Below are 17,598 nucleotides of genomic sequence, written 5' to 3' on the forward strand. Positions count from 1 at the left end.
TTTTTATTGCAAAGTCAGATATACAGAGAGGAGAAGAGACAGAGAGGAAGATCTTCCGTCCAATGATTCGCTCCCCAAGTGACTGCAACTGCTGGTGCTGTGCCAATCCGAAGCCAGGAGCCAGGAACCTCCTCCAGGTCTCCCACATGGATGCAGGGTCCCAAGGCTTTGAGCTGTCCTCGACTGCTTTCCCACAAGCAGGGAGCTGGATGGGAAGCAGGGCTGCCAAGATTAGAACCTATGCCCATATGCAATCCCAGAGTGCTCAAGGCAAGTACTTTAGCCGCTAGGCCACCATGCCAGGCCCTTTTTTTTTTTTTTTTTTCCAGATATACAGAGGAGGAGAGACAGAGAGGAAGCTCTTCTGGCCATTGATTCACTCCCCAAGCTGCTGCAATGGCCAAAGCTAAGCCAATCTGAAGCCAGGCGCCCAGACTCTTCAAGAAGTCTCCCACATGGATGCAGGGTTCCAAGGCTTGACTGCTTTCCCAGGCCACAAGCAGGGAGCTGGATGGGAAGCAGGCTGCTGGGATTAGAACCAATGCCCATATGAGATCCTGGTACATTCAAGGTGAGGACTTTAGCCACTAGGCTCCTGCACTTGGCCCAAGACATGGTGGGTTTTTTTGTTTGTTTGTTTTGTTTTGTTTTTAAGATTTATTTATTTTCTATTACAAAGTCAGATATACACAGAGGAGGAGAGACAGAGAAGGAGATCTTCCGTCCGATGATTCACTCCCCAAGTGAGCCGCAACAGGCCAATGCGCGTCGACCTGAAGCCGGGAACCTGGAACCTCTTCCCAGAAGAGGTGCAGGGTCCCAAGGCTTTGGGCCGTCCTCGACTGCTTTCACAGGCCACAAGCAGGGAGCTGGATGGGAAGTGGAGCTGCCGGGATTAGAACCGGGCCCATATGGGATCCCGGGGCATTCAAGGCGAGGACTTTAGCCACTAGGCCACGCCGCCGGGCCCAAGACGTGGTGGTTTTGAGATGAGAGACCAGATCTGTATGGGTCAGACGGATACACCAGCCCACACTGGTGTCCTGACTAGGGCTTCTTATCATGGAACATTGATCATCACTACACACCAGTCCTTGCGAAAGCTAGGGCTGTGGACCTGTCTAGCAGGGCTAGATTCCAGCACCTGATTGAATGTCGGAACATGGGATGGGTCACATCAGGCAGGGCCATAACACTAACCAGCACGTGAGAGACCCAGGCCCAGGGGTAGATTCTGTAGGGGATGTATGTGGAAATACAAGTCATGGTGGTTAGCTCAAGAGTTAGCGTGGGGATGGGCTGAGCTAGTTGTGACCATGGAACCTGACATCACGCACAGGTACAGGGACTGAGAATAGTCTGGGCAGGTCCAGGCTGCAGCACCCACATGTGCATTCTAACACAAGGTGTGGGACGGGCTGGCCGCAACATTCACCAGCTCATGTAAGGCCAAGATGGAGGTGCAGGCTATTGCGGGTAAGGGTCTAACACCTGCTGGCATGCATGAGATTCCAAGTCTGGGAGTGGGCCGAGTGGAAGAATGTGTATAACTCCCCTAATGAGTCACAACTCTCATGAGGATTAGATGGTGCAGGCCTGGGGGTCAGGTAAGCTGGGCAAGGTAGCTCCAGTTGTTGGATAATGTACAGGTTGGTTTTGGAAGGGGGCAGACCAGGCAGGGCTGAGCAAATCTTAGCTTACCGTCAAGTGCAAAAACCAGACTGGAGTGCAGGTCATGCCGGGATAGGGTATCACACCTACTGGTTTACATGAGCCAGGGATGGTAGCAGACTAACCAGGGCCAGATTCCAGCACTCACCAGCCAGAGTTGGGACTGGGGCAGTGGGGGCAGGCCAGGTAGGTCAGGCTGCAGTCAAAGGCCATTGACAGTTGAAGGACTATGCCAAGCTGGGTCAGAACAACTGCTGGCATGCACAAGATCTGTGGCTGGGAACAGACCTGATTAGCAACAAAGGGGATGCCCTGGCTGAGTTGTGGTTCCCACTGGTGAGCGCGAGGGGCTGGAGTGAGGGCTATGTTCTGATTTGGATATGGCTGCTGTGTTCCTCGGCACAAGTATGGACTGGGTCTGGGGTGTGCCGGGTTGGGCTAGACTCCAGCACTCACTGGTGCTCATGAGAAACAGGGTAGGTGTAGGACAGGTTAGGCTAGGCCTTTGCCCCTGCTGAACCAGGTGTGAGCTGTGTCTGGGTGTGGACCAGGCTTGGCTGGGCTATAACTTCCAACAGTAAAAACCAGAAGGGGTTAAGGCCAGTCAGGATAAGCCACTTTTCCTGCTAGAACAGAAGGTGGATTAAGTAGGACTGGCCCATGGACCCACCGGTGTGTGCAAGATCTGGCACTGGAAGAGGTTCTGATGGAGGGGTTTGGGAAACACCCATCAGGCCACCATCCCTGCAGATGAGCACAAGAACCACAATAGGCAGAAGCCCAGATCAGGCCTGGGAATGGTACCCACCAGCATGCATTTGGTGCAGCTCGGGAGCGAACCAGGTAGGGCCAGTTCACATCACCCGCTGGTGAATCCAAGAACCAGAATGGAGTGTGGGTTGGGCTGGGTTCAATCACAACACATGCCAGTTCACGTAAGGGCCAGGACTGGGGGCCAACTGGGCTGGGCTAGGTTGTAGCCCCCACCTCTTTCAGTGTGAGCTGGAATTGGGGGTGAGCCAGGCCGGGCCAGGCTACAGCACCCACTGGCAAATGCCAAGCTCAGGTGGGCCATACCAGACTGAGCCACAGCACCCAAACAGCACATGTGGTACCCAGCGGCAGAGGAGGAGGTGAAGCCAGCAGGGATGCTGCATTGGGCTCCCATGTTGGACCACCACTCCCACTGGAGAACATAATTTGGGATGGGAGCAGATCAGGCCGGCCAGGGCTACAACATCTGTGCACCTCATGTGGGCTGGGTTGACTATTTCTACTGGTATATGCATAAGCCAAGTAGTTATGGGTTGGTTGGGCTTTGCCACTGCATCAGCTGGCAGATGCTGGCACTGGAGCCTGATTCTGTCAAGTTAACCTGCTGAACCACCTAAAGGATGCAGGATATCTGGGGGTGGGAGTGGGCCCTCCCTCTTGGGTTGCCACTCCCACTGGTGAGCATGAGAACCAGGACTGGGCAAGGCATGGCTAGACAGAGAGTGGTACCCACTTGCCCATCTGTGGGCTGGATAGTGGGGCTGTTGGATTGAACTAGGCTTCAGTGCTCATTGATATGTATGAGAACTGATTGGGATGTGGGACAGACTGGACTGGTCAGTTGTACATACTGGCAGGCACAGGAACCAGTGCAGAGGGTGGGACTGGTGGAGTTTTTGTGGGTCACTCCAAATAGGCTGCAGCTCCCACTGGTTTGTGTGAGGGCTGGGTATGTGGTGGGAAGGATAGGGTTGGGCTCTAACACCCATTGGTTTGTGTAGAAGACAGGGCTGGAGGCAGAACTGACCCAGCAATTGCAACTAATATATGTATAACCTAATTTGGGCAATGGACTGTGCCAGACCCTGTATTGGCATGCACACACAAGAATCAGGTCTGGAATCACCTCAGATGAAGTTTCCTTGGGGATCCCCCCAATTGAATCAGACTCTGAACCTCATCCATGAAGAAAAGTGCTGGTTCCATGGTCTGACTGTGGAGTGCATGAGTCAGAGTTGACATCCTCAGTGGCTCAGATGGAGCAGTGGACAGCATGTCCAGGTGCACATGGAGGATATGGCAGTACATTGGAGCCTGTGGAGGACACCTGGTACCAAGACAGAGATCAGAACAAATTAATCAACTACCCCAGCCAAGTGTTGGCAATGAATATCTGAGCAAATGGAGACTCTAGGGTGGACTATGTCAACCAGTGGATTCTGGAGCGATTTTGTCATACTTGGAGTGGTGAGACTGGCAGTAATTCAGAACTGTTTAACTACTGAAACCTCTGCTGCTCCATCTATCAGCAGGTTTGTGAGCTCGCTTGGTGTGGGGAACAGGGCAGACGGGGCAGGGCTCGACCAAACCATAATACACTGATATGCACAGGACCAGGATGGGGTGTGGATCATGGTGGGCTAGGCTATCACACCAGTTTGCAAGCAAGCCAAGGACAGGAGCAGACTGTAGGGCTACTCTGCAGCACCCACCAGCAACAGTTGGGACTGCAAGTGGGCCAGGCCATGCCAGGCTGCAGCATCTCTTGGCAAAAGCCAAGATGGGGGTGGACTATCCTAGACTGGGTCAGAGCAACCACCAGCATGTGCAAGATATGTGGCTGGGAGTGCACCTGGTCAGGGAGTTAAGGGGATGTCCCAGCTGGGCTGTGGTTTCCACTGGTGAGCACAAAAGCCAGCAGGGCTGTGGCAAACTGAGCGAGACATAGCTGCAGCATCCCTTGCCAAGGCTGAAGACTAGGCTTAGGGTGTGCCACACTGGGTTAGGCTCACACTAGGTTAGCACCCACTAGTGCTTGCAACAGCCAGAGTGGATGTGGGACAGGCTAGGCTAGGTCTTAGCACCATTGAACCATGTGAGGGCCAGATCTGGGAGTGGACCAGGTGGGGCTAGGCTGTAGCACCCACTGGTAAGAACTGGAATGGATGTGGGCCAGCTGGGCAAGGCTACTGTACCTGCCGGGGAATGCTAGGATAAAAGGTGGGCTGGGCCAAGCACGCATTGGTGTGCACAAAGATCTGCGTCTGGGAGGTGACCTTATAGAGGAGCTTGGGGAATGCCAAAGTAAAGCAGACTATACAAGACTGGGATGTAACACCCACCAGCACATCAAGACCCCATGGTGAGGAGGGAAAAACATGTAGGGGGGCTGCTGGGGCTCCCTTGCTAGACCACAGCTCTCTCTTTTTTTAAAGATTTTATTTTTATTGGAAAGGCAGATATACATAGAAGAGGAGAGACAGAGAGGATGATCTTCCATCCAATGATTCACTCCCCAAGTTACCACAACAGCCGGTGCTGAGCCAATCCAAAGCCAGAATCCAGGAACTTCTTCCAGGTGTCCCATGCGGATGCAGAGTGCCAAGGCTTTGGGTCATCCTCGACTGCTTTCCCAGGCCACAAGCAGGGAGCTAGCTGGATGGAAAGGACTTGAGCCGCTAGGCCACCGCACTGGGCCCCTAGACCACTGCTCTCAATGGTGAGTGTGAGAGCTGGAGTTGAGGTGGACTAGGCTGGCCGGGATAGAACACCTGTTAGCCTGCATGTGAACTGGATTAGACAAGAGCCAGACTGGGCTAAGCAACTGTATCCACTGGTGTGTGTATGAGCTAGAATAAGTGCAGGGTGGTCACGCTTTGCTGAAGCACTGGCTAGCAGGTGCTGTGACCGGGGGCAAGTGCTATCAGCTAGAACACAGAACCACTTGGAAAGTGTCAGATCTAGGGCTGGGAGTGGGCCTAGTAGAGAAACTGTGGACACTCCTCTGATAGGCTGGAACTCCCACCAGTGAGCATAACTAAGGCTGGGGGTGGGCCTGGATGGATAGGCAGTAGTACATGCTGGCCTGAGTATGGGCTGGATTTTGGTTGGTCAGGCTAAACTAGGCTCCAACACCCATTAATGTGTATGAGAGCTGAATGGGGAGTGAGTACTGGAAGTCTGGTGCTCATACCAGCAAATGCAAGAACCAGGGCTGGGGGCGGGCCTTTGGGGGTTATTTGGGGTCGCTCCAACTAGGCTGCAGTTCCGGCTGCTATATGCGAAAACCAAGTAAGTGGTGGGCAGGGTTAGGCTGGGCCATTGATTTGTGTATGAGATGGGGCTGGGGACAGAACCAACCAGCTGACAGCAACCACTGGTGTGTGTAGGCTGATGTGGCTGATGAACTAAGCTGGACCCTGCACTGGCTGGTACACACAGGAGTCAGGTCTGGGGACAATTCACACGAGGTTTCTTTGGGGAGCCTAGCCCAACTGGACCAGTGGACTCAAAACTCTGACCATGGGGAAAATCACAAGATTTGTGGTCTGACTGTGGAGTGCATCTGTCAGAACTTCCTCAATTGAGGAAGCCTGTGCAGTGGACGGCATGCCCAAATGTACACAAAGGACATGACAATCACTTCATTGAGGCATGCAGAGGTGTCTAATAGCATCGCAGAGCACGGAGGATGGAAGAAACTGAACAACTCTTCTGACCAAGCTTTGACAGCAGGTATCTGGGTGAGTAGAAACTCTAAGGTGGACTATGTCGGTCAGCGGACCTTGGAGAGATTTCCTCTACACTGGAGCTACAAAATCAACAGCATCTCAGAAAATCACTAAAATCATTAAAGCAATACCATTGGAACATGTTCCACAAAAAGTACCCTAACATGACACTGGGTAGCCGTCCCCCACTCGCAGGTACTGATGCGGTTAGGCTATTGGGAAGAGCCCTCTTCTTTCCCTTCCTCCAGACAAACAAAAACAAACAAAACAAAACAAAAAAATGGAAGCAATTATGTCATCCACTTTTCCCTGCCACCCTCACCAGTGGTCCACATGGGCATATATCCTCAACTATGTAAACATCATCAAAAATAAAATTTATAATGAAAAAATAGATAACCATGGGCCCAGCATGATGGCTCAACTGGCTAATCCTTCCCTTGCAAGCACCAGCATCCCATATGGGTGCCAGTTTGTGTCCTGAGAAAGCAGCGGAGAATGGCTCAAGTCCTTGGGATCCTGCACCTGCATGGGAAACCCAGAGGTTCCTACGTCCTGGCTCCAGATTGGCTTAGCGCTAGCCATTGCAGAGGTTAACTGGGGTATGAGCCAGCAGATGGAAGATTTGTATCTCCTCTCTGTAAATCTACCTTTCCAATAAAAATAAACAAGCCTTAAAAAACAAACCAAAAAAACAAACAAAAAAAAACCAGACTTAACTCACTTGCAGTACTATTGCAGTGTTGACAGACTACTCAGAAGCCAGATTACATGTGAAGAAACAGTAATAGAATCAGGTTGTCACCCTTCTGCACATGAATGAGTCACTGGACTGGTAAGCTGCCAACAGAATAAACCAGAGAGGCTGGGTCTCATGGGAGAGCTCCAGCTTCTAATAGTCCTGCTCAACACAAGTGTGGCCTACGTAGTATAAAGCCCCTGCATCTGATGTTCACTTTGCTGGGATCTAAGAAATATGATAAAGGACACAGTCAAAAGGCAAGTGGCAGAATCCATTTCGGAACATTAAAGGACAGTTGGCTTTTCCACCTCATCCCCATCTCTGCCACCCCCCCCAAAAAAAGTATAAATAAATGGGGATATTCTATAAAGGTTTACCAGATGTAAGGATTAATTACAATATACAGGACTTGTTTGAATCTGAATTTAAGCAAAATTAATGAACACTTACAGCACCATCAGAAAACACAAACCCTGGTAGGATATTTGGTAACAAAGAGTTATTGGGTGTCTTCCTACCTCCCTGGTTTTTGGACAACGGTTCCCAAGCAGCAACTGTCTGCTCAAGGGCTGGTGGCCAACCGCTGCTTCGGAGGTCCAGTTCTGCTATCACTCGGGTCAGGAGACTATGGTGGACAACTGGCAATGCCACTGGGGCACCACAGGACCCTTTTCATCAGATACTGCATTTACTTTGACCAAAAAGGATGGAGTGACCCCAACCTCAAGAACAAAGAAATGGCCCAGTGTGGCAGTCTAGTGGCTAGGATCCTTGCCTCACACATGCCAGGATCCCATAGGGGTGCCAGTTTGTGTTCCTGCAGCCCCACTTCCCATCCAGCTCTCTACTTGTGGCCTGGGAAAGCAGTCGAGGACAGCCCAAAGCCTTGGACCCTCCAAATGCAAGACTCAGAAACTCTAGGTTCCTGGCTTCGTATAGGCGCAGGTCTGGCTGTTGCGGCTACTTGGGGAGTGAATCAGTGGAAAGATCTCTGTCTCTCCTCATTCTGTAACTCTGACTTTCCAACAAAAATAAATCTCTTAAATTACCCAGCCAAAAAATGTGTATTTTACTGGTTTTTCATTTTATACACAATGAGTTACAAAAACAGAAATATTGGGGCAGCTTAATCATCTACTTAGGTTGAAAGGGTAAAAGATTTAAGAGACCCCAGTGCAATGGCTCAGTAGCTAAATCCTCATCTTGTCATGTGCCAGGATCCCATATGGGCACCTGTTCATGTCCCAGCTGTTCCACTTCCCATTCAACTCCCCAATTACAGCCTCAGAAAGCAATACAGGATGGCCCAAAGCCTTGGAGCCTGCACTCGCATGGCAGACCCATTAGAAACTTCTGGTGGCTTCAGATCAGCTTAGCTCATGTGCCGCTAGGGGTTAATCAATGGACAAAAAATCTCCGTATCCTCATTCTCTATGTAAATCCTCCTTCCCAATAAAAGTATTGTATTGTTGATAAAACACAGTTGACAATCAAATTTGTTCTCTTGCCCCAATTCTGCTACCTTTGTGACCTAAACACTTGAATTTCATGGACCACACTTGGGTTGGAGGTCCCTTTGAATCACACTGGGAGTTTACACAGTAAACTCCCTTTACCATATGCCCTTTACCATTTAATGTAACTATTAAAATGGGTTTTAAACTCTTCTAAAATCTACAGGTTCTCTTTCTTTTTTACCAGTCCAATGTTTTATGGGGAGGTAGTGGGTTGCAGGGGGGTGGGGTGTTTACCTTTGATTTGGAAAACATTGTTCTTCAAGAGTTTCAGTTGTAGTTTCACTGGCTGCCTTCTGAAGATGTTTCCTACCTCTGTTCTGTGGTCACAAGAGATACAGGTTATCACAGCTTTGTAAAGGTGTTAAAACCTATTTGTGGCTCAAACTTTTTCATTCAACCTGATTAGGTTGAAGAGGAATAAAAATGGAATCACTCTTAGTTTAGGATGACTCCATGTCCTTCAAATCTCTCAAGCATATCTGCACAGTGGAATGTAAAATTTGGAAGGCTATTTTTTAATCAAATTTTCAAGGAATTATTTTAAACACTGTCAAGCCTGGGGCTGGTGGCGTGGCCTAGCAGCTGAAGTTCTTCCCTTGCATGTGCTGAGATCCCATACGGGCAACAGTTCTAATCCCGGCAGCTCCACTTCCCATCCAGCTCCTGCTTGTGGCCTGGGAAAGCAGTCAAGGACGGCCCAAAGCCTTGGGACCCTGCACCCACGTGGGAGACCTGGAAGAAACTCCAGGCTCCTGGCTTTGGATTTGCTCAGCTCCGCCTGTTGCGCTCACTTGGGGAGTGAATCATCAGAGAGAAGATCTTCCTGTCTCTCCGTATATCTACTTTGCAATAAAAATAAATAAATCTTAAAAAAAAAAGCCACAGTCAAGCCAGGACAATTTCCCCCTCAGGTCCCTTCACTAACCACCTTTCCCTCTGTGCTTGCCACACTGTTCCCCGACAGGCGCAAATTCACACCTAAAGGTCCAGGTGCAGTGACTTGCAGTGCTTCCCCTCTCCTTTCGGGATGAAATGCAAGCCTCTGCTTGGGAAGAAGCTCCTGGTTTCAGCCTGGCCCAGTCCCACCTTCTGTGGCCATCTGCAGAGTGACCCAGCTGACACATCTCCATCTTTCTTTCCATATACATTACTGACCTAGTAGAAAGAAGATCTCGGTCTTTGTCTTTCAACATAAGTATCAAATAACAAATACTGATATTAAAAAATGCCTCTTTATGCTTCTGCATTAAATGAAATTTAAAAATTTATTAACAAATATATATAAAAGTTTATTGATTTCTTATAAATTTCACTTCTGTACAACTGTTATTATACAATATTTACAAGTATATGTACAAAGATTCCCACCTGTATGTAACCTCTGGTCCATCTGTATGCTCATATGATGCAAGAGAAACCTAGAATATCAACATTTAATTACTTAAAATTGTGTACAATAATTACTACTAAATTGCTCAAAGGGGATGGAATAATGCTACAAACTTGCAATAAAGTGCAATTTTAGGCAATCTTAGTTTGTAGATTTCTTCTTTCAGACAGGTAGCCACAGCTCATACGGACTTTTTTTCTTATTAATCTTTGGTGGTGATCCTGAAGAAGTTTCTTCAGCAACAGCTTTATCCATGTTGTGTACTGGTTTTGCTACAGAATTCTGGAAGAAAACAAGTGCAATCAGCTTCTGAAAGATATATTTATTTGCTTCTCACAAATTATATTAAATAATTCCATCTAAGAGACAAGATACCATCAATTAAATTCTAAACATGCCCTATTTGTATTAGGATTCAAACTGTAAAGAAACTCCAAGGAGCCACAGGGGGAAATCTTACTCAAAGTGTGACTATCACCAGAAAGATGGAATCAGTAACACTCCTAATTAAATTCTACATCCAATTTCTGAGAAGCCAATACTTGCATATACCTACATTAGGGCTAAAAGCTATGTTTTTCTGCTGGGAAGATTTTTCATTGAGGTTTTAAAATCCACCTTTTGTTAGCTCTTCTGACATCTACATAAACCAAAGAACAAGTTTCTTTTAAGAATATACTCCTCCCTCATTAACAAGTACTGTAAAAATCAGTCCAAGCATGTAAGAAATACATAGTAAGATACAATAAAACTGGACCTAACATTACATAGTAACAGCTTGAGCAACATCAAACTTTGCTGATTCTTCCATTTGGGAAAACGGAATTAAAGGCACAGTTCCTCATAATGTATTCCCCTGTTACCAATTCTAGTAACAAAGTCATACCAGGATGTAACTAGTTTCAAGAAACTCAGTTGCCAGTTGAGAACCTAATCATTTACACAGTAAGTGAAAACCTTGTCTACCTGTACCAAGCAAACCCACACCTGGGTTCCAATGACAGGTCATTTAGTTGCAGTATCTTTGCTACATTAACTGATTTTTATTCTACCCTAGACCTTTTAAAGTCATGAGTTTATTAACTTCAAAGTATAGTGCAATCTGCCAATGCACACCTGCATATTTCTGGAGAATTACAATAAGCTTATCTTCAAATGAAGCAGGCTTCCTCTTCTGTAATCTCTTAAAACATCTGGAATATATTGCATGTATTATGAAAGGGACATCTACAACAGAGATGCCCACCGTTACAAAGCATACTTCTGCTTAGTTCTCCAAACTCTGGAATACCATATGCAAACAATGTCTGTTGATTCTAGCATGCACATGGAATGGATCAACCAATAGGAATGTTAAGTAAACTTGCTTAAACCTTTGATGCTTTAGCCCATGTACCAATTACCAACAGATTTTCTTCATCAATGTCTGGAGAGCACATTCATGATTTCTATAAGACAGAAATAAAGCAGATAAACTATACTGTATGTTTAACAGAGATCTGTGGGAATATAATGTTGTAAACAAAAGCTACAGATAAATACTCTGAAGACCACAGAAACACTGGAATTGTAAAATCTTGGTAATACAAATCACCAGTGTTCCAGCTACAACATGTGACACCAACACTGTGGTAACTGAAAACAGAGTAAGCTTCCTGAACATGATCCCATCTGTTCCTGACACATCTGCTGGTTTTAAGACATCACATATGGCTAGAATTTCCAGGAGATACAGTCTAATGTAAATGAAAATGGCTCATCAGTTCTTTTCCCCGAAGCTTTCTAAAGATCTCGTTGATGCAAGCCAAAGGTGCTTACCTCGGACTTTGCTCCATCCTGTGACACAGCTGTTCCATGGCTTGTTTCTTTGGTCGCTGAAAGTGTTCGGAGACTGGCTGGCAAGTCAAAGTTGGCTGTTCCTAAGGCCTTTGCTGCATTGGCCTTTGCTATTTCCAACAACTCCATTCTATCTATAAGACAAAAACAGACACTTGTTATTTCTGCTTAAGATAGCAATATAAAGGAATGTGAAAGTTGTGTTTTATTTACTTTCCACTCATACAATTATATTCACAGAAACAAAATCCCCTTATCTATTTCTTTGCTGAGGAAAATAAACTTTCCTAAGTGATCAGAAGTAGCCTTCAGTTCTTCTGATCAACTACTTTACGTTGTTACTTTCTCATCAAATGCTTATTTCTACACCTAAGAATTAAAAGACCTTTAACATATATCCATCAACCTCTTGACTGAAAATAACAATGTCCACATCTCACACACTTCCTCAACTGTACTGTACCTAATTTTTCCATTCCATGATCCCATCCTAAGCAAAACTGAAGTTATAAGATATTGGATAACTCACTTTTTTTCACTACTGATAACTAAAACATGTTTTGGTACTATTCTCTCCAACTCAAAAGCTCACTGAATGATTAAACATTCAGGAGAAGTCCAAATTTTAGCCCGTGAGGACCCCCCCCCATCTCCTCGACAGAGCACCTAGCTTCCTTTGCATGTTCCCAGCCCCTACGCTCACAGTGCACCCCTGGGGAGCAGCAGCCACTCACACAGGAGCCCTAGACTGAGTTCTGGGATCCTGGCTGCAGCATCTAGAGTGGGCATCTGCACAGTGAGCCAGCAGACGTGGGCACTCTCTAGGTCTGTCAAACATGAAAATGGGAAAAAAATTAACTTTGCACATTAAACATAAGTCAGTAGCCTCTAAAAGGCTACATACACTAAGGGGCCTGGTGCCGTGGCCTTGCAGCTAAAGTCCTCGCCTTGAACGCCCCGGGATCCCATATGGACGCCGGTTCTAATCCCGGCAGCTCCACTTCCCATCCAGCTCCCTGCTTGTGGCCTGGGAAAGCAGTGGAGGATGGCCCAAAGCCTTGGGACCCTGCACCCGCGTGGGTAACCCGAAGAGGTTCCTGGTTCCCGCCGGCTGTTGCGCTCACTTCGGGAGTGAATCATCAGTCAGAAGATCTTCCTCTCTGTCTCTCCTCCTCTCTGTTTATCTGACTTTGTAATAAAAAATAAATCAATCTTAAAAAATCAATAAATAAAAGGCTACACTAAGAACAAGCTACCTGAGAAAAGGTTTCCTCCATCCTAAGCCATCAACACCAGCAGCTGAAATTTAATTCACAATACTCGATGCCCAAAGAAATTGTAAAAACATTTTTAAAGATCTGTTTAATTTCAAAAGCAGAATTGTAAAGAGAGACGGAGAATGGTATCTTCCATCAGCTGGTTCACTCCCCAAATGGCCCCACGACTAAGGCTGAAGCCAGAAGCTTCTTCTAGGTCCCCGGGGTGGGTGCAGGGACCCCCCCCGAGGACCCCAACCCGCATCGCCGGCACCAGAGGCAGCAGCTGAATACACAACGCCACAGTGCCAGTCCAAAGTCTCCTTTGCCACCAATACAGTCACCCCTACCCACCCACCCACCGAGCCGTTTCCCAGACCCACAACTCACCTTTCTCGCTCAACCGGAACGGGGTGCGACTGCGTGACCTGCTGCGGGACCTGCCCCTGCGCCGGCCGCGCTGCCCCGGGTACACGGCGCGTGCGAAGCCGTAGGAGCGGCGGGCGCGGGCCACCGGGGGCTGCGGCCGTCGGCGCGACCACCGTCCCCGCGAGCGCGACCTGCTGCGGGAGCGGCCCCGCCAGGGAGACCGGCCGGTCCTGCGGGACCGCGAGCGGCTGCGCGAGTAGGAGCGCGAGTAGCGCCGGTACTTGCGCTGGTGGCGCCTCCGGGAGCGGGATCGGGACCTGCTACGGCTCCGGCTCGAGCCGCGCGAGCTGCCGGACGAGGAGCGGCTCGAGCGGCCCGAGCGCGACGTGGTCGGCGAGCCTTTGTCCGGCGGAGAGCCGGGCCAGAGGGCGCTCACGTAGCCGGACATGTCGCCTCCCCGGAAACGCAGAAAGCCTGTACGCAAACACACACCAAAGCCGGTCAGCGCCCGGAAGGGATGGGCCGCGGCGCCGGCCCGGGAAGCAGGCGAGACCTCCGCGTCCCCGCTCGGCCCCGCGGCCTCGCCGCCCCGATCGCGCTCCCAACCACGGCCTTCCCGCCCCCGCCGCGGAGCCACGCTCCGCCTGCCCGAGCTGCGCGGCCGGGACGCTCAGTCACCCGAACACTCACCGCCGGGCGCTGCCGCCTCCTTCGGGGCTGAGACAAAGGCCAACTGCGGCCTTCCCTTCGGAGCCTGCGACAAACGGGCGCTTCCCGCGCCTGCTTCCCAACAGCTTTCTGGTCAACCACACGGCCGACGTCCCGACGCGAAATGACAAGGACGTCTGCAGACGTGTCGAAAGTACGAGAAGGCGCAGGCGGACGCAGACGTGCGCAGGCGCATAGAAGATAAATGGTGGCCGCGGCCTGTCTCTTGCCCAACCGCCGCCCGCCTCCTCCCTTAGCCCCGCCCACCTCACCCCATTTCCCGCCGTCCCTCCCCGCGGAAAGTCTAATGTGCGCACGCGCCGCTGAGTGCCCAATGCTGAGCTCTGAAATCCTGGCAGCTGGCCTAAGGTTCTTGGTTCTTCCTCTTCCGGGGTAGCTGTGGGGCCCGCCAAGAACCACCCTTCCCCCAAACCAAAGTTAGTGCAAGTCCAGGCGCCTGTACCTGAGATGAGAGCAGGCACTGCTTCAGGAAGCAGATGGCGGTATCCTTGGGCAGGTCCTGTTAAACAAATTAAGACATTTGTAGGGCCCGGCGGCGTGGCCTAGCGGCTAAAGTCCTCGCATTGAACGCCCTGGGATCCCATATGGGCGCCGGTTCTAGTCCTGGCAGCTCCACTTCCCATCCAGCTCCCTGCTTGTGGCCTGGGAAAGCAGTCGAGGACGGCCCAATGCATTGGGACCCTGGACCCGCGTGGGAGACCTGGAAGAGGTTCCAGGTTCCCGGCTTCGGATCGGCGCGCACCGGCCCGTTGTGGCTCACTTGGGGAGTGAAACATGGGACGAAAGATCTTCCTCTCTGTCTCTCCTCCTCTCTGTATATCTGATTTTGTAATAAAAATAAATCTTTTAAAAAGAAGACATTTGTAATCAATATCCTCTGAGATGAACCATATATCATGTTTATTAGTTGTTTAATATGCCATAAGGACCAGACTTTACCCTATCACCCATCCTTCTCTTTATTCAGGGACATGTATGTGGGTTCCAGGTTTTCAACTAAAAGCTGTACCTCGAAACCATCCAATAAGATGTCAAAGCAGTTGCAGTACTCCTGGAAATCCAAGAGGCCAAGGTCAACATAACCCTGGACAGGACACACCCTGAAGCAGCTGGTGGCGGTGAAGACTCGGCACTCCTCCCAGAGCGCCTCCCATGCTGTGGGGGGTAAGTGGAGTTCTTTCCAGCAGAGATGGGATTGGAGAGAGCTTGTCCGACAATGTGAGAGGCGCGAAGAGGAACGGGGGAGTTCTAGAATGGTTATGGGTTAGAAGGCAAAGTCATTGATCTTGAAGAAAAGAAGTCTGAGCTGTAAGAGCTGTGGTAGAATCATTAGCTGCGGGCATCAGTGAAGCATTCAAGGGAATGAGTGTAAACATTGGTAAATATTCCTGCCTTCGGGGATGCTCCGAGGAATTCCTGCCACCTGTTAGTCATTGCCCCATGGGAGCTCACTCCTTCATGCCTGCCATCACTGAGCCTTGAGAGAACTTGGCTGTAACTTCCACTGGTCCTTTGGGTGATGGTTTCCTGGGTGGGTGCTGTGGCACACATATAGGAGGTTTGTGTGAGGCACCCCTTCAGCTCAAGCTCAGCACATCTATTCAGTGCATGAAGACAGCACGTGAAGAGGCTCTGTGGAACAGCACCAGGAAGCTCATGGCTCTGGCTCATGGCAGCCACCACAGAGAGTTGTGAACACTCTGGCACTGTGTCATTTGGCTTCTATGTTGGTGCAAGCCATGAAGAACAAACAGCACACACATACAGATGTGTGCCTGGCAGTGTCAGGCCTGATGACCCACACAGGTGCAAGGATGGCCTGGTGCCCCGGTGACTGGGAGGAACACAGTTACGTCCATGCCCACATGCCCGATGGCTACTTGATGCTCTGCACAGCAGTATAACTCTTCCGTGTCTGCCTCTGCTGTTTTGCTCAGTTTTGTGTTGCTGTAACAAAATCTCCGAGACTAGAAAACTTACAAAGACGGAATTTCTGGGAAGTTCTAAGGTTGTGTATAGCAACTCATTCTCATAGTAATAAATCTAGTTCCACAAGATCAGACCTATTCCTGAAGGGTGCACTGATCTGTTAATGAGGTTGATGTCCCTATGACCCAATTACCTTCCACTAGACTCTACTTCTCAACTGTTCCACGTTTGGTTGAGCAAACTTCTAGCACATAAGCCTTTGGGGAACAAACCACATTCAAACGAGCTGTCTTAATTATATACACCTCAATCTTGAGACACTGTGCAATCTTCACGAGGAATTGGACTTCAGGAATGGCAAAGTCACCAACAAAAGAATAATGAGAATGTCAATTGGCGCCAAAAAGAAAAAGGAGAAATTGTATATAAGAGTCTGTTACAAACACTATAAGACTACCTGTTCAAAGGTTCCATGTGCTGTAATCTAGGCTGTATCCCGCTGTCCCAAGTCTCCCCCTGCCTCTGCTTGACCATGTTGGATTTTTCAGCTTCGAGTCAATAACTCAATGGTGACGTGGCACGTGTAAAGGACACTTTCATCCTCATCCCAACAACAGGTGCCCATATTGAGGATATAGTGCCATGAGGCCATTGTGTTTTACAACTAATGGAACAGGATCATATAGAGCACACTCCCCCAGTGGATGATATGCACCTGTCAGCCTAGCCAATGACATCAATGCGCTTAGAAAAAAACAGCTCTGGCTGTTAACCCCTTACTCATCAACCTTTTTGTGAAACATCCTTAACATGCAAGATTTTTTTCCTGGGGATCTTACAGTGAGCACACAGATGCTGGAGGTCCTTGCGTTGTGCAATTGGACCTATATCTGATTTCTTTGGAATGCATGATTTATCTACAATGATTCCATCCACTTGGATACTTCTTTATGGCACATCAGGTCACCTAAATTGGCCTTCCTCAAGCCACTAGGCTGGTTTCTCATTTTTATCTTAAGGTTTTTGTTTGTATGTTTAAGATTTATTTTTATTGGAAAGGCAAATTTACAAAAGAAGGAAAGACAGAAAGAAAGATCTTCCATCCATTGGTTCACTCTCCAAGTGGCCACAAATGGCACACTAATCTGAAGCCAGGAACTAGGAGCTTTTTCCTGGTCTCCCACACAGGTGCAGGGTCCCAAAGCCTTGGGCCATCCTCCACTGCAATCCCAGGTCATAAGCAAGGATCTGGATGGCAAGAGGAGAGGAGTATTGGGAACACGAACCAGCACTTGGAGGTAGAGGATTGGTCAACTCAGCCTTCGCACAGGCTACTTTTTACCTTTTAGTTATCTTGGAAAGTCCCCTCCAAAAACGCAGACTTCAAAGCAGCAAAGGAAACAGCAGTACCGCTGTTGCTCAGGCTACCCACAGACCCTGGCCAGACGCGAACCTAAGAGCAAATGTGCCCCTCACTAAACCACAAAGGAGCCACTATCTTCACATCAATTGAAAGGCGGGCTCGGCGGCGTGGCCTGGTGGCTGAGGTCCTCGCCTTGGTCCCATGTGGCCGCTGGTTCTAGTCCTGGCAGCTCCACTTCCTCTCTGTCTCTCCTCCTCTTAGTATATCTGACTTTGTGGTGAAAATAAAATA

At 49.0% G+C, this 17,598-nt stretch overlaps 1 protein-coding gene across 4 annotated transcripts; it reads right to left on the minus strand.

Moving 5' to 3' along the window:
- Positions 1-9,314: 9,314 nt before the first annotated feature.
- Positions 9,315-14,125, minus strand: RSRP1 (arginine and serine rich protein 1). Of its 4 annotated transcripts, none has more exons than XR_009247080.1 (7): positions 13,977-14,125; positions 13,308-13,760; positions 11,644-11,795; positions 10,382-10,465; positions 9,939-10,107; positions 9,804-9,853; positions 9,315-9,590 (listed from the first exon to the last, which is right to left on the minus strand). XR_009247080.1 is itself a non-coding variant. In XM_058676999.1 (4 exons), exons 2-4 carry the CDS (start codon positions 13,732-13,734, stop codon positions 9,988-9,990), a joined length of 699 nt encoding a protein of 232 aa, XP_058532982.1. In that variant the 5' UTR covers positions 13,735-13,760; positions 13,977-14,122; the 3' UTR covers positions 9,687-9,987. The 4 variants fall into 4 exon arrangements, 2 of the variants coding, with proteins under 2 accessions (XP_058532982.1, XP_058532992.1); XR_009247081.1 differs by lacking the exon at positions 10,382-10,465 and adding an exon at positions 11,229-11,273 and having other exon boundaries at positions 9,316-9,590; XM_058676999.1 differs by lacking the exons at positions 9,315-9,590; positions 10,382-10,465 and having other exon boundaries at positions 9,687-10,107; positions 13,977-14,122.
- Between the last annotated feature and the right edge of the window lie 3,473 nt (positions 14,126-17,598).

Source organism: Ochotona princeps, chromosome 2, assembly GCF_030435755.1.
Source record: "Ochotona princeps isolate mOchPri1 chromosome 2, mOchPri1.hap1, whole genome shotgun sequence".
Classification (NCBI taxonomy): domain Eukaryota; kingdom Metazoa; phylum Chordata; class Mammalia; order Lagomorpha; family Ochotonidae; genus Ochotona; species Ochotona princeps.